Genomic DNA, 15,064 nt, shown 5'->3' with positions numbered 1-15,064 from the left:
AATTTCTTAAAATACTGAATGTTGCAAATGTAACAAAATATTTAAAAGTAAAAACAATGTGGAAAATTAGGAAGAAGTATAGTCTATTTAGCTGTTCATATGCATCGAGCATTTTGATCGACCTAATTTAGATACTGTATCACTAACTGACATTGTTACTCTCCATAGGTTGGTGAGAAGTTCCGTGCACGTTCTTTGAAATTTCCTGGTCTCATATCAGGGTGCACCATGGATTGGTTCAGTCCATGGCCCAAGGAAGCTCTTGTAGCTGTAGCCAGTTATTTTCTTTCAGAATTTAATATGGTCTGCTCTGCATCAGTTAAAGAACAAGTAGTAGAAACCATGGGTCTCTTTCATGATATAGTTTCAGAAAGCTGTGAGAATTATTTCCAAAGGTAATATTTTAAACAAATGCAAAGATCAATCTCCAATGTATTGTTACTGATATTGTTTTGTAATTCATTGTATTATAAGATTAAATAACTGTATTTTAAGGACAATATTGAAATTAATCTGCTCAATAAATATATGAAAAGGCCACGAAAAGTACTATTATGTTGCAAATTTATTATCTTCATTCCTACTATTAATCAGTCTTTAGTGTTGTTTATCTGGATGTAAACAATATAACTGGAAATAGGACTTTATATTATGAAGAAACTTGACTGACTTGAAATCTTGCTTTATGTAATTTTCTGTTTCATTGCAAGTAATCAAATTGATGTATATATCAAAAATATATATGAACTTCATGCTGCCAATATACCATATTTTAGGTATCGAAGAAGAACTCACGTAACACCTAAATCTTACCTCTCTTTCGTCAATGGCTACAAAGAAGTTTATGCTGAAAAGTTAGAAAATATTAATGAACAAGCTGAACGTATGCAAATTGGTAAGATATTTCCATGTTTGGTCTCAAACGATCTGTGTTTTTAATATTAAGCATCTTAATCATCACTTAGATATATTTCTGTTAATCACAGTCCTAAACTAGTAGCCAGTGAGAACCATTTCTGATCACTTCTGAGCTACCACTGACCCACAATACCCCCCTTGAAAGCATGCCTTAAAGAAAATGCCAATTTAATCAACCATCACAGCATAATATTAAACTTTAGTACTTCCACTTTATCATTTTTAAGAGAAAGTAGGACATGAGATGGCCAAAGAGAGGCCCTTATTTCCTTTTCTGGAGAGGAAGATCTAAAGGCTATTATTAATTTATTTCTGGACTTCGTAGCATCATACAATCACTTCACTTGGACCCTCAGAAATCTAGTCCAAATCTCCACTTGTCTATGAAATCCTTTCTATACAATCTGATTGCTTTGTGTTTTATTTATTTAAGATTTCTGCTGTGCAATGAGCTGCTTTTATGTGTGGTCATTTTATAAATAGAAATCTGAAATACAGGAAAGTATGACTTACATGTTCTTCCAATTTGGAATTTCTGTTTGAAGCGACCTAATTTTCCATTTATAATAGTACTTAATGGGTTCATAGTACAGTTCCAGTTTTCTACCATTAGGTATACTTTTGTAAATCTACATTGAAACAGTTTAGACAACTAGAAGATGGCACTCTATTTTAGTTTATCAGAATAGAGAAACATATGCATAAGATTTTTCTTACAAAGTTAAAAAAAAAAAAAAAAAGAAGAAGAAGAAAGAGCAGCATAGTTTTAGACAATGATTAAGAATGCAGCATGAAGAATAGGATAAGCATGTGTGGGTATTTTATTCACAGACTGCTGAATCAGAATGGTACATAGGCAAATAAGTGATCCACAAAGTGATTTTGTCATAGTGCAGATTTCCCTGCACAGATACATGGCCAGTTCTAGAAATCATAGAAATCATTGCAATAAGTCCTGCTACTGGGACTGAAGTCTGGGAGCCCTGAAGATTTGACTTGTTTTTGTTTGTTTGTTTGTGTGTGTGTGTCTGTAGGCATATGTAAAAATTCCTTGCGTAGTCTTCAAAACAAAAATATCTTGTTTAGATGACCATCTGTCTTCAGTGCACCATATCATATTACTGATGCTCAGAAATTTGTATCCATCAGTTTATAGGCATCAATCATACCACTTAGAAAAAAAAAAATCTAGTTTTGTTTGCATATGAAATGTTTATTACAAAATCACTAAAACACTTCATCATCCATAATACCAAATGTATTCCAGTTTACTGCATTCTACAGAATGATCTCAAAAACTCAACCTCAAAGTTTTATTTATCTCACATGTCCATAACTTAATCCTTAGTCTTGCATTGCTTAATATGAAAAGATTTAGAAGGTTAAAAACAATAATTTTGAAGTTGGTACAGTCTATTAGGAGATTATTCTGATAGAGGATTTAAATTTTATGATATTAAAACAAAAGTAAGCTAAAATAATGCCACTCATTTTGTCTGCTTGTTGAGATGCCTTTGCTGTATGCAGTGATGTATAGGATAATTAAAAATACTTGTGAAGCAGCAAAATTGTGAGAAATTCCGTGATCAGTATTGCTTTGCTTTCCATAAGACGGCCTGGTCTGAGCACATTGAATGTGTGCTCATCAGCACTGTTCTGTCAATACAAGCAAAACAATTTGAAAGATATAAGAAATCTCTTCCGCTTTATCACTTTGTGTGGACACTCATGTAACAAAGATGAGGAAAAACAGAGATAGCTGACCATGGAATCCATGAAATTTCACTTCTTTCTGGAAGTTCTACAACAGTATTGGATCTGAATACTTACATTACATTACAAATGTATCTAACTGCATTGTGTGTCTGTTTGACACAATACATCCTCAATATAACACTTTTAGGTACTGCATACAGCTGTAACAAAGCAAGCATAAAAATCTGGGTGTTTTTTGTTTGTTTGTTTGTTTGTTTTTTAAGAAGACTTAACAATGTTTGTAGTCATTTTATACAGTTTGAAATTGTTTGTATCTATTAAAAATGAATATGAAGCACAATCCTGTTAGTATGATCACTTGCATCCACTTTCTGTCCCTTACACACAAATTAAAATGAGAACCATACTGCATTATGTAATAAGAAAAACTAATAGTTTTAATTGCTCTTATTTTTGTCTTTTACTTAATAGGTCTGGCTAAGTTGATGGAAGCCAGTGAATCTGTTGCTAAGCTCTCTAAGGAACTGGCTGTTAAGGAAAAGGAACTTGCTGTGGCATCTGTAAAGGCAGATGAAGTACGTACTCAAGTGTTAAATAGCAAAAGGACATGGATAACATCAGGTTACATACTGGAGTAAAAGCATGCATCTGGTTATATACTGGAGTAAAAGCATGCATCTAAAAAGATTTCACCTGTGTCCACACTGAGTTGATAATGCACACACTTCTGAATCTGAGGCACTTTAAGACTGCAGCAAAGGCTGGGATTATACAGACTTGGTTTGAAATCATGAACAAATTCAAATGTTGAGTGCCTTTCTTGTTTCCTTCCCATTTCTTCCCACTCCTATAAGCATCAGATATCATTTTTTGTTTGTTTCTTGGGCTTTTTTGTGTGTTTGTTTGAAATTTATTAATTTGTAAAATTGTAATTAAATTGTCATTAAATGATAGAATTGTTATAAGAGCATTTATTTGTAGACAAGAAGTTAACCGATGGTAAGAGCACTTTACTATTTCAGAATTGCTTTTAAAAATTCATCCACCTTTAGTTTAGTTTCATATTTCATTAGCATATTAGCAAAATATTCATGTGTTCATGAGACTGGATTTACTAATGTGAATTCAATATTACTTGTAAGCATTCTGTTTTCTGAAAGATTCCATAATATTCTGACAGTGCATGTATAGTATGCACTTGGGAGTGAATCTTTGGCCAGCAATAGCAACAAGACTCCTTATATTCATCAAGACCTTTATTCATGTAAGAGAAAACAATTACAGAATTGAATGTATCAACACAGTATGATAAATATGCTGGTAGGTTCACTTTGTTTAATATTTGTATTTGACATGCATTTTGAAATAACCATCTCAGAATTACATAACCTCTGGACTGTCAGCTTTTTCAATAGGATACTGCTTATGAGACTGAGGATACGTAAGATTTGCAGACAAACAATAAAAGAACAGATACTCATTTTAAATAAATGTGATATTATTTATATTCTCTAACTTTCTTTCCACTTAATACTGAGCCTTCTAGAATTCAGAATCAGATAGACAAAACTAAACTAAACAATAGTCATTTGTTTTTATCAATCATTTCTTCTCATAGGTATTCAAGAATACAGTTTATGTTCTCGTAAACACAATCAGAGTGCTGGTCTTGACCCTACAGCTGATCCTGATCAAAAACTATTCTGACATCAACTGTGTGTTACACATAAAATTGAACTAAATACATGTTCACTAAGGAAACAAATATAGAAGTGGATAACTTAATTACATAGGTTCACAATGGGATATATTGGAGCAAAAGAGAGGAGGCTCATCATTTGTCAGGCTGGTTTGCCATCCTCCAGTACTTCAATTAGCTGTATTATTTATCTTTATCTGTAGAATTATGGTGAAAAATGCAAGAACTGTTTGCACTGAAAAAGTAGATTCAAAGATGAAAATCCATCATAGGATGAAACACCATAGCTTTAAAAGACACTAAAGAGCCTTCTATCAATTATTAAAATAATCAGTCTATACAACTCCTACTGGGAAAACTTCTCCAATATTTCTCTGTGGGGATTCTGTAAATGATAGATTTGATTCCATATATAGGTAGGGTCTGCTTTGTATACATATCTGTAACAGGCTCTTACTTGTTTTCTCTTGTGTCCTATTGCTCAATTACTTGTTCCACCATTTTGATGTGTGCTTTTTATGTGTTTACTATCAATCCCAGGTACTAGCAGAAGTCAAAGTAAGTGCTGAAGCTGCATCTATAGTAAAAAATGAAGTCCAGGCTGTAAAGGATAAAGCACAAAAAATTGTAGATGAAATTGATGTAGAAAAAGTGAAAGCAGAAACTAAACTGGAGGCAGCAAAACCGGCCTTAGAAGAAGCAGAAGCTGCGCTGAATGTGAATAAATTTCTTACATTCTTATTAGTTTAAGCATCTTTAATCAATTTCTTGTTTGTTTGTTTGTTTAAGTTTAGTACTATTTGAGTCACCAGTGAAGGCAAATCTATTGCCACAAATATGTAGTTGGTTGGTTTTGACTGCTGACACAACTCTTGTCCTTGTGGTCATGCCTCTGATAAGTATTTATGGAACTGGCAATGTGCTTCTAAAAACACTGGGAATATTTTGTAGTATTTATTATTACTTGGTCATTAAGAAGATGCGAACATAAATCTATCCAAAAGTTACAGGTGTTAGTTTCTTTTTTCATATCTTGCTCCTCTTTAGAGGAGTGAAAGGCTGATAAACTTGACCAAAAACACATTTTGTCTAAGAGACTCAGGAGTCTTGCACTGTCCTGTGAATTTAGTATTGAGTCTGTAACTACATTTTCCAGATAGACACTGACGTGCTTATTTTGCAGATACAAATTACTTTGTTATTTTTGAAGTTTGTGGTCATTTATTATTATCATAAAAATTATTATTAAGCTGAGCATAGTGTTAGTGATGCTACTAGGAAATGAAGTTTAAGAAAATCTCGTACCTCGAATAAATTAGAAAGCAACAAAACATCAAATTTATCTCAGAATAAATAGTGTCACCTAACCCTTAAAAATCCAAAATATTGTCATGCCAAGAAAATGCTTTTAATTAAACCATCTGCCATTTTCTTCAGTTACTTCAACTGTCAAATTAAGTTAATGCTGCTGTTCTAGCTACTTAAGTTTTGAGTGCTGTCTTTACGATTGAGAAAATGTTTGTGTCTGATATTTATTAAGAGTATTAAGGTGTCATGAAACTATTAATAAAGTAAACCAGTGAGTCATTTTTGTGCATGTGTTCTCTATCCAGCTTACTTCAGACTGAAGTATGTGAAACAAACATTAAAATACTGATAAGATACTGATAAGATACTGAATAGGAAAATAGAATGATGGTAACAAGACAGCAGTGTTTTTTTGTTTTTTTTTCTTCAAACAGACAATCAAACCAGTGGATATCGCTACTGTTAGAAAACTGGCAAAACCTCCTCATCTAATTATGAGGATTATGGACTGCTGTCTGATACTATTCCAAAAGCAATTAGATCCAGTTACCATGGATCCAGAAAAGCCTTGCTGCAAACCATCATGGGGAGAATCATTAAAAGTAAGTTGAGTTTTCTAAAAATATTAGAAAAAGTTATAAATGTTAGAAAAGTCAGAAATAGCAGCTTGAATAACAGGGAATTTATAATGCTGTTTGCTCAAAGTAGGATAGAAGATTGTGAAAATGCAATCTTGGTTTTAAGATTAATATAGCATAAGAAGGCTACTACAAGTTGTAGGTGAATTACTCAGAGAATTTAGCTGGTCCAGTTCCACATGTAATACCTGGAAAAGAATTCTTGATGGCGGAATTTCTTTCTATTGTTCACCTAGGACGTGATTATCTGCTGCTCTTTGTATGTTGCTGTATAGTTACAAATGTACAGTTTATAAAGTTGATGGATAAACAAAGGTTATGTAATAGAAAGAGGCTCAATGATAAAAGCTCACCATAAACTCCACACAGGAGCAATCTCCAGAAAGAGATGCTACCATAGTGGTGGTCAGCCCTTAAATGGGATCTAGGGGAGGTGGAGCCAAGCTCCACCCCTAACAGGTGCACAGCTGAATTACCTTCACCTGTGCTCTCCTGGCTGACTCATCACTTGCCTCAGATGGTTAATCAGCGGTTCAGACTGTGATCAACAGTTTCTCACACAATTGCCATATATGAAGTACTAGAAATCTTAAACATCCTCTTTCTCTTTGCTGATTTACATTTACATTTAGACTGGTTGTTTGGTTTTTTGTTGTTGTTGTTGTTTTTCCCAAACATCATGATTGTTTGAAAAACTATATAATTAAGAGATTAAGAGGTTTTTTCCTATATTGTATTTCAGTATTCCTGGCCCAAGTTCTTGGGACTGTCTTTGGAATTCTCTCAGAACACTTTTTCCCCATGTCTTCTGCAGTTCTTTAAATTTAAAATGTTCTAAACATACTCATTAATGAACAGCCTTTCAGACAGAAAGTGAGTGAGGTGCTAATAAATACCTCATGTTGCTTTTTAAAAAATTTTATTACTGCAGCTTATGAGTGGGCCATTCCTGCAGAGTTTACAGCAGTTTCCTAAGGATACAATCAATGAAGAGACAGTAGAATTACTCCAGCCTTACTTTCACATGGAAGACTATACACTGGAGAGTGGCAAAAAAGTGTGTGGCAATGTGGCAGGACTCCTCTCTTGGACACAAGCCATGGCAGTATTTTATGGTGTTAACAGGGATGTCTTGCCGCTTAAGGTAACTAATTACCTCATTATTTTGCTTTCTGTGTAATTTAACTTCATTTACTTCAATTATAGTGGGATCTTATATTTATTTATTTATTTATTTATTTATTTATGTGTGTACACACACATATACATATGTATGTGTAAATAAATTTATTCTGACTTAATTACCTCTAGAATGTAGCAGCTAAGGATGATGGGAACAGAAAAAAAAACCCAGCTGATATCTTGCCTAAATGTTGGCATTTTAAAGAGTTTTGGAGCTTTCCTCAATAAAGGACTTAACTTCCAACAGTAGGAATCAAAAAGAAAAACATTTTAGGAGTAATTTTTACTTTACCATGCATTTTCTTTTACATGGTGTTAAACTTTTGAATGGAAACTGTTTTTTATAACAGTTGAGTTCAACATAACCTTGAGTTCAACATAAAAGTAGTATCTACATTATATATGTGACACAGGAAATAGTATTTGTATAAATATTAATATAAAATATTTCATTATACTATTGACTGCTGAGTTCCAATTCAGCAGGCTGAAAATAATTCATCAAAATACATTCAAATTTCATACCACTGTTCTAATATTCCTTCTCCTTGCAGGCTAACTTGGCAAAACAGGAAGCCCGTCTGAAAGTAGCTAATGCAGAATTAGCACAGGCTCAAGAGCAATTGGATGAAAAGCAAGCTGAACTGGATAAAGTACAGGCAAAGTTTGATGCAGCAATGAAGGAGAAAATGGTGAGATACAAGTATTTCTGTTATAAAATTGCTTACTTAAAAACTTATGTAAACAGGAATTGATACAGAAATCCATTTAGAGCCCACTACCTAGAGTTACATGCATGATGTTCATGTAAGAAAAAAAAAATATTAAATCTGTGCTATCTTGTATTTCCTTCTTCCTGTGAATAAGAGCATATTAGACAATAATTGTGCATGCAGCTCTTTGGTATGACCTCTAAATACTTAAGTTAACCATAATAAGAGGATGAGTGCATACATATAGATAGATAGATAGATAGATAGATAGATAGATAGATAGATAGATATGAAACTATTGAAGATTTTTTCCATTTTATTACTGAATGAAGCAGGATATTCTTTCATTTTTAGGACTTAATGAATGATGCAGAAACATGCAGAAGAAAGATGCAAGCAGCCTCTGCACTTATACAAGGACTGAGTGGAGAGAAATCGAGGTGGACTGAGAAAAGGAAAGAATTTAAATCTCAGATTAACAGGTATTAAAGTCATCAGGAAAAAAAAAAAAAACAACAACAAATTATCTATAATGCAGAGCTAGCAAACAATTGAAGAACTTTAGTAGTTATACTTCATTTTCCTCCTTGAAATCTTAATATGATTAAACAATTAGGTGAACTGTCCTGAAATTTGACTTTTCCTCCTATAATTAATTGTGACTAACAGAGTGCTTGTTTTTATGGCTGTATTTATGTATTTATGGCTGGGTAAAGAGCTGGCTGGAGGGCTGGGCTCAGAAAGTGGTGGTGAATGGAGTTAAATCCAACTGGCAACCGGTCATGAGTGGGGCTCCCTAGGGGTCAGTGCTGGGGCCTGCCCTCTTCAATATCTTTATTGATGACCTGGATGAGGGCATTGAGTGCACCCTCATTAAGTTCACAGATGACACCAAATTGTCTGGGAGTGTGGATCTGCCTGGGGGTATCGAGGCTCTACAGAGGGATCTGGACAGGCTGGAGAGCTGGGCTGAAGCCAATGGGATGAGGTTCAACAGGACCAAATGCCGAGTCCTGCATTTCAGCCACAACAACCCCAGGCAGCGCTATAGGCTTGGGGCGGAGTGGCTGGAGGACCTGGGGATACTGATTGATGCTTGGCTGAACTTGAGCCAACAGTGTGCCTGGGTGGCCAAGAAGGCCAAGGGCATCCTGGCTTGCATCAAAAACAGTGTTACTAGCAGGAACAGGGAGGTAATTGTCCCCCTGTACTCGGCACTGGTGAGGCCGCACCTCGAGTACTGTGTTCAGTTTTGGGCCCCTTTGCAAGAAAGACATTGAGGCCCTGGAATGTGTTCAGAGGAGGGCTACGAAGCTGGTGAGGGGCCTGGAGCACAGGCCTTATGAGAAGCGGCTGAGGGAGCTGGGATTGTTCAGCCTGGAGAAGAGGAGGCTCAGGGGAGACCTTATTGCTCTCTATAACTTCCTGAAGGAAGGTTGTAGTGAGCTAGAGGTCGGCCTTTTCTCTCGTGTAGACAGTGATAGAACTAGAGGCAATGGAAAGAGGCAAGAGGAAATTGTGCATCACCTTTTTTTATTTTTCTTTTCTTTTTCCTAGACTTGTGGGAGATATACTGCTTTGCACAGGTTTCCTGTCATACTGCGGACCTTTCAATCAAATTTTCAGGAACCTTTTACTTAAAGATTTATGGGAAGTGGAGATGAGAGCCCATAAAATTCCCTTTACTGAAAACTTGAACTTGATTTCTATGCTGGTAGATCCACCAACTGTAAGTTCTTTGTAATCAGTGGACTTCCTTTATCCTGAATGAGCATGTTCTTTTGGTGTTAGCCATCATAATGCTTAACTGGAACAGGACGATAATTCTGTGCAGTGTAGTTCTGTTTTTGTGGCAATTTCCATTACAGACATAAGCAGTGAGGAATGCTTAGATACTAGCAGATGAACAAGTCATGTATTATGCAATTAGATAATAACCAATGAGAGTGCAGTTTCAACTTTATTGCTTTGAGAATCTGTCACCAGAACTACAAAATTTGTATCTACTAAGAAAATATTGCTTGTTGACTGTTATTAGTTCTCCATGTCATCTGGGTCTTGGCAGAAAAATAGATTTTATATTAAAGAGAACATTTAACAAAGAATATATACAATATTTTCACTGAAATCAAACAGCGGGCAATGTCTTTCCAGAATTTCTAAGTACTCTTCAGCAAATACTAAACCCAAAATTCTCTTTGTCTAGTTTTCTCTACATCAATCCCAATGTTTAACTTGGCTACCAGGTTGACTTACCAACTTCTAGTTCTTTAAGTCATCATTTTGTCATTGAGGACAATCTTATCTGAATGATAATAGTTTGAGATTTTATTCCAAATGTTTGTTTATTTATTTATTTATTTTAATATTCTGTAGATTAGCGAGTGGAATCTCCAAGGACTGCCTGGAGATGACCTCTCAATTCAGAATGGTATAATTGTCACTAAGGCATCTAGATATCCCCTTTTGATAGACCCACAAACTCAAGGGAAAACATGGATTAAAAAGAAAGAAGAGGATAATGAATTACAGGTGAGCAGTGTTTTTAAAACAAAATGCTCTTTCTTTTAATGTTATTGACTAGATCTGGACTTGTCCACATTTGTGTGTTCAGTAACGAAGGATCACTCTGCTCAACCTGCCTGTGAGACCCTTCCTAATACAGCTCAGAATGCTGTTGGCCTTCACTGGAAAAGAAAGCTACTGGTTCACGCTCATCTCATCCATCAGGACTTCTGGATCTTTTTACATGAAGCTGTTGCCCTATTTCATAGCCATAGAGAAAATCTTGAAATGTATATGAGAGCTTTATGAAAACTAAAATCTAGAAAGCAATACAAAGTAGTATGTTTTTTAAATTAGTATTTTTAAGGTGATTTCATATGTTACAAGTCCATTTTTGTGCTATCTCAAATATCTGAGTTCATAATATTCTACCAGTGAATAAGAGTTGCTCAACATTAAAAAGATAAAATTAGTGAATATTTTTTCTAAGGACATTGAATAGAAAATTAAAAGTTAGGCATCTCTGATTTCAAAAATACTCATAACATTTTAATCTCCCAGTAAGCTGTGCCAGTTTTGCTTCTGCTTTGATAGTGAAGTTTTGAAGAATTAGAGCCAATTTTTCACCTTGAGTTTTTATGATACATTGATTTGTGTACACAAGTATTCCTTTTTGCAGGAATTGCTGCAAAGCCAATTTGTTACCACCTTTAAAATTTCAGTAACAAAAACAGAACAATTTTTCTAATGAGATCTATGGTTTTCATGTACGTCTTTGAATAAATGCTTTTGTCCTTATATCAGTTTATAATTTACTTTTTAAGGTAACAACATTGAATCACAAATATTTCCGTACACATCTAGAAGATAGTCTTTCACTGGGACGATCACTTGTGATTGAAGATATAGGTGAAGAGTTGGATCCAGTACTTGATAATGTATTAGAAAAGAATTTCATAAAATCTGGAAGTTCTTTTAAGGTTAGTAATTGAATAAAAGAGACAGAATAAGTTAATTTTATGAATTAATTATATTTTTTATAATTTTATCTTATATAATTTATATAATTATATATATATACATATATATATACACACTTATATATATATATTTATATATATATATTCATTTGTTTGTTTTTCTGTTTTTCTGTTTATTGCAAATCTTTGCTGAACCAGGTAAACTTTCTACTCAGGAGGGCAATGTTGCAGAATCAAACTAAACTCAAAAATAGACAGTCTCAGTGGAGTAATCAACTAATGAATCTAGAATTTAACTACTGCAGTTAATTCTGAAATTTCCAAGCAAGAACCTATTACAATAGGCTTACAATACTTCCTATTCATTTTCAAGCAGTTTCATTTTATACCATGGAATAGAATTATATAGATTTGAAAAGCTGTCTCTGTTGTGTGTATTGGTGGTAGTGACAGCAGACAAGAATATTTTATCTGGAAAAGAAATATTTTCTAATGAAACAAGCCCCAAATTTGAAACTTTAATAACAGTATTAAATATACTCCCAACCTTGAAAAATAATGCAGGTATCTGACTTTCATTTAGATAAATAAACCACTGTCAAATTCTAAACACATCCTCTTTTCACATATTCTGAAATAAAAGGACTGTACATGCTGTATAGTTTTTTGGTTTGTTTTTTTTTTCCAAACTACTTTCTTTAACTGTATGAGATAGATTTTAGAAATGATTGCAGATGGTAACTGATAAAATTATTCATTTTGTCAATATGATTCTGACTTACTTACAGGTGAAAGTTGGTGATAAGGAAGTTGAAGTAATGAGTTCCTTTAGACTGTACATCACTACGAAGCTACCCAATCCTGCTTTCACACCTGAAATTAATGCAAAAACATCAATTATTGATTTTACTGTTACAATGAAAGGACTTGAGAATCAGTTACTGAGAAGAGTAATTCTTACTGAAAAACAGGTAATGTTAGGTGCACATAAACCATAGTGCTGCTTAATTTTTATCAGTTTTAGTATATATGAAAAAGAAATGTTTAAGTGAAGAAAAAAAGAACAAAAAATGTAAAATTTTGTGTAGACTCAATAAAAAAATTTCTAAAAACAAAAAAAAAGAAATTAAAGATTAAAAAAAAGGAAAGCATGGGTGATTTTCTTCAGATGGTTGTTAGTATGACATAATATTAAGCACAAGCAACTGACATTCTTAAGATACTTCAGACTGAAGAAACACTGCAACAACAACAACAAAAAAAGTTACAATAACATGTTCCATACAGCAGAAAAAATAAAATGCACTTTCCATGAACTTGAAAAATCAGCACTTAGATTTCAAGTATGACTCATCTCTGCAGTCTATCAAGAGTCATGCCATTTTCTTTGTTTTTTTTTTTTAATATTAGGAACTGGAGGCAGAACGAATTAAACTCATGGAAGACGTAGCTATTAATAAAAGAAAGATGCAAGAACTGGAAGACAATCTTCTATACAAACTAAGTGCAACCAAAGGTTCTGTATCAAACTGTAAAATAAGTAGGGATTTTATAAGGCTAATTAAGCTGCTGAACTTTTGGAACATACTATACAGGAACTGACTTGTTCACCCCAAATGTAATGAATGAACTTGTAAAGACAGAGATCTGAAGGATGTGAAACTTGGTGGAATAGCATGCCGTTATATATCCATTTCAGATACTAGGTGTTTTTAAGCACCTAAACAATTTTTGCAAAATAAAGCTATTTATTGTGATGAGATATAGAATCTGATCATGGGCAAAACCTTAAACCATTAAAAACTGCAGAGTTAAATGGGCTACATAAAACATTACTGATGTGAAAACCTTTGGATCATTTTAGGAACCTGCACATGATCAAATTCTTTATCATCAGTAGGAAAACAAAGGTGGTAGCTTCTAGTAAATGAAAATACATTTGAATGCTATTATGTGACCAGTGCTTTTAAGACTCTTTTGGAGTGAACAATCAACAAATTTTAAAAACAATTAAGTAATGGTGCATGAATGCTGTATTTTATGCACTGCAGAGAGTTGACATCTCTTGTATGTGCCGGGAAACATTTTGTACTGACACATTCAAATTGACACAAATTGCATGCATTATGTTCAGTGCCCTCAATTTATTTAAAATATTTTTAAATATTTTTTTCATCTGTTTTGTCTCTGTTTTAAAGTGTTTTCTGCAATTCAGAAAATCATTTCCATTTGGTGTGAATAATTCATTTTTGTTTTTACAATTTTGAAGTGACAGAAAGTGACTAAATATCTGATATTTCACTTTTTAGGCTCACTGGTAGATGATGAATCCCTGATTGGAGTTCTGCAAATAACTAAACAAACAGCTTCCGAAGTAACTAAAAAGTTGACCGTGGCAGCAGAAACTGAAGTGAAAATTAACAATGCTCAGGAGGATTATCGACCCGCTGCTACACGTGGGAGCATTCTTTATTTTCTTATTACAGAAATGAGCATGGTCAATAATATGTATCAGACTTCACTGGCTCAGTTCTTAAAGTTATTTGACCAATCCATGGCCAGGTAGGAAATTTCTACTATGCCAGTGTGTGTCTTTCCCATGTGTTTCCCATGTGTTTGTTTTTATTAAAATGTTTTTCTTGTTCTTTTGTTTTCATGATTCAGATCTGAGAAATCTCCTGTATCCCATAAAAGAATATCAAATATTATTGAGTACCTTACCTATGAAATTTTCACATATTCTGTTAGAGGCTTATATGAAAACCACAAGTTCCTTTTTACCCTTCTCCTGACGCTGAAAATTGATCTTCAGAGAGAACATGTGAAAAACACAGAGTTCCAGACATTCATTAGAGGTGAGTTTAAAAAATTATGTGTTATGTAGAGGTAATTTCAATCTTTAAAACTCTTATACCATTTCAAGATATGATTTCATTTTATTTTATTTTTGCTTCATGTTTTCTGCCAATACTTCTGTGGGATCAGGCACTGTCTTTATGAATTTACGACTGCTGAAAAACTTGACCACAATTGCTTATGAAGAGATCCGTAAAAAACCTGCTTGAATCTTCTTATGTTCAAATGAATTTTGCAAATGTCTAGTGTCAAAGTAGTGAATGTATTTCTTTTTAACATCATTATCTACCCTTACTGAATAAAATGGATAGAAAAAAGGATTGCATTCATATTCTGTTTTGCTTTCCAGTTTGTCATAGGGACTTTATCTTCTGAGAGTAGTATCCAGACACTGCTTTACCACTGATGGCAGGCAGGGTACACTTAGAAATGCTTTCACAACAAACTGTCAGCTTTAGTAAAGCTTTACATAAGGAACCATATTTCTTTCTTCTCAGCTCATAGATTCTTGTTTTGCTGGAGGAAGATATACCTTAACATCTGATGCAG

At 33.8% G+C, this 15,064-nt stretch overlaps 1 protein-coding gene across 2 annotated transcripts in view; it reads left to right on the top strand.

Annotated features, from left to right (window-relative positions):
* Nucleotides 1-15,064, top strand: part of DNAH8 (dynein axonemal heavy chain 8) — a 111,953-nt gene that overhangs the window by 75,930 nt on the left and 20,959 nt on the right. For both annotated transcript variants that reach the window (XM_085543172.1, XM_085543173.1), the window contains 15 exons: nt 169-395; nt 777-895; nt 3,106-3,209; nt 4,874-5,050; nt 6,076-6,243; nt 7,211-7,423; nt 8,016-8,153; nt 8,529-8,656; nt 9,732-9,903; nt 10,551-10,706; nt 11,504-11,659; nt 12,448-12,630; nt 13,070-13,175; nt 13,969-14,221; nt 14,324-14,514. In XM_085543172.1, the coding sequence (XP_085399298.1) occupies nt 169-395; nt 777-895; nt 3,106-3,209; nt 4,874-5,050; nt 6,076-6,243; nt 7,211-7,423; nt 8,016-8,153; nt 8,529-8,656; nt 9,732-9,903; nt 10,551-10,706; nt 11,504-11,659; nt 12,448-12,630; nt 13,070-13,175; nt 13,969-14,221; nt 14,324-14,514 (2,491 nt within the window). The remainder of the gene's footprint in view (nt 1-168; nt 396-776; nt 896-3,105; nt 3,210-4,873; nt 5,051-6,075; nt 6,244-7,210; nt 7,424-8,015; nt 8,154-8,528; nt 8,657-9,731; nt 9,904-10,550; nt 10,707-11,503; nt 11,660-12,447; nt 12,631-13,069; nt 13,176-13,968; nt 14,222-14,323; nt 14,515-15,064) is intronic.

This window comes from Coturnix japonica, chromosome 3 (genome assembly GCF_054131305.1).
Source record: "Coturnix japonica strain WE chromosome 3, WE-NBRP24, whole genome shotgun sequence".
Classification (NCBI taxonomy): domain Eukaryota; kingdom Metazoa; phylum Chordata; class Aves; order Galliformes; family Phasianidae; genus Coturnix; species Coturnix japonica.
The sequence above is the reverse complement of the archived record's forward strand: the minus strand, read 5'-3'. Positions and strand labels throughout refer to the sequence as shown.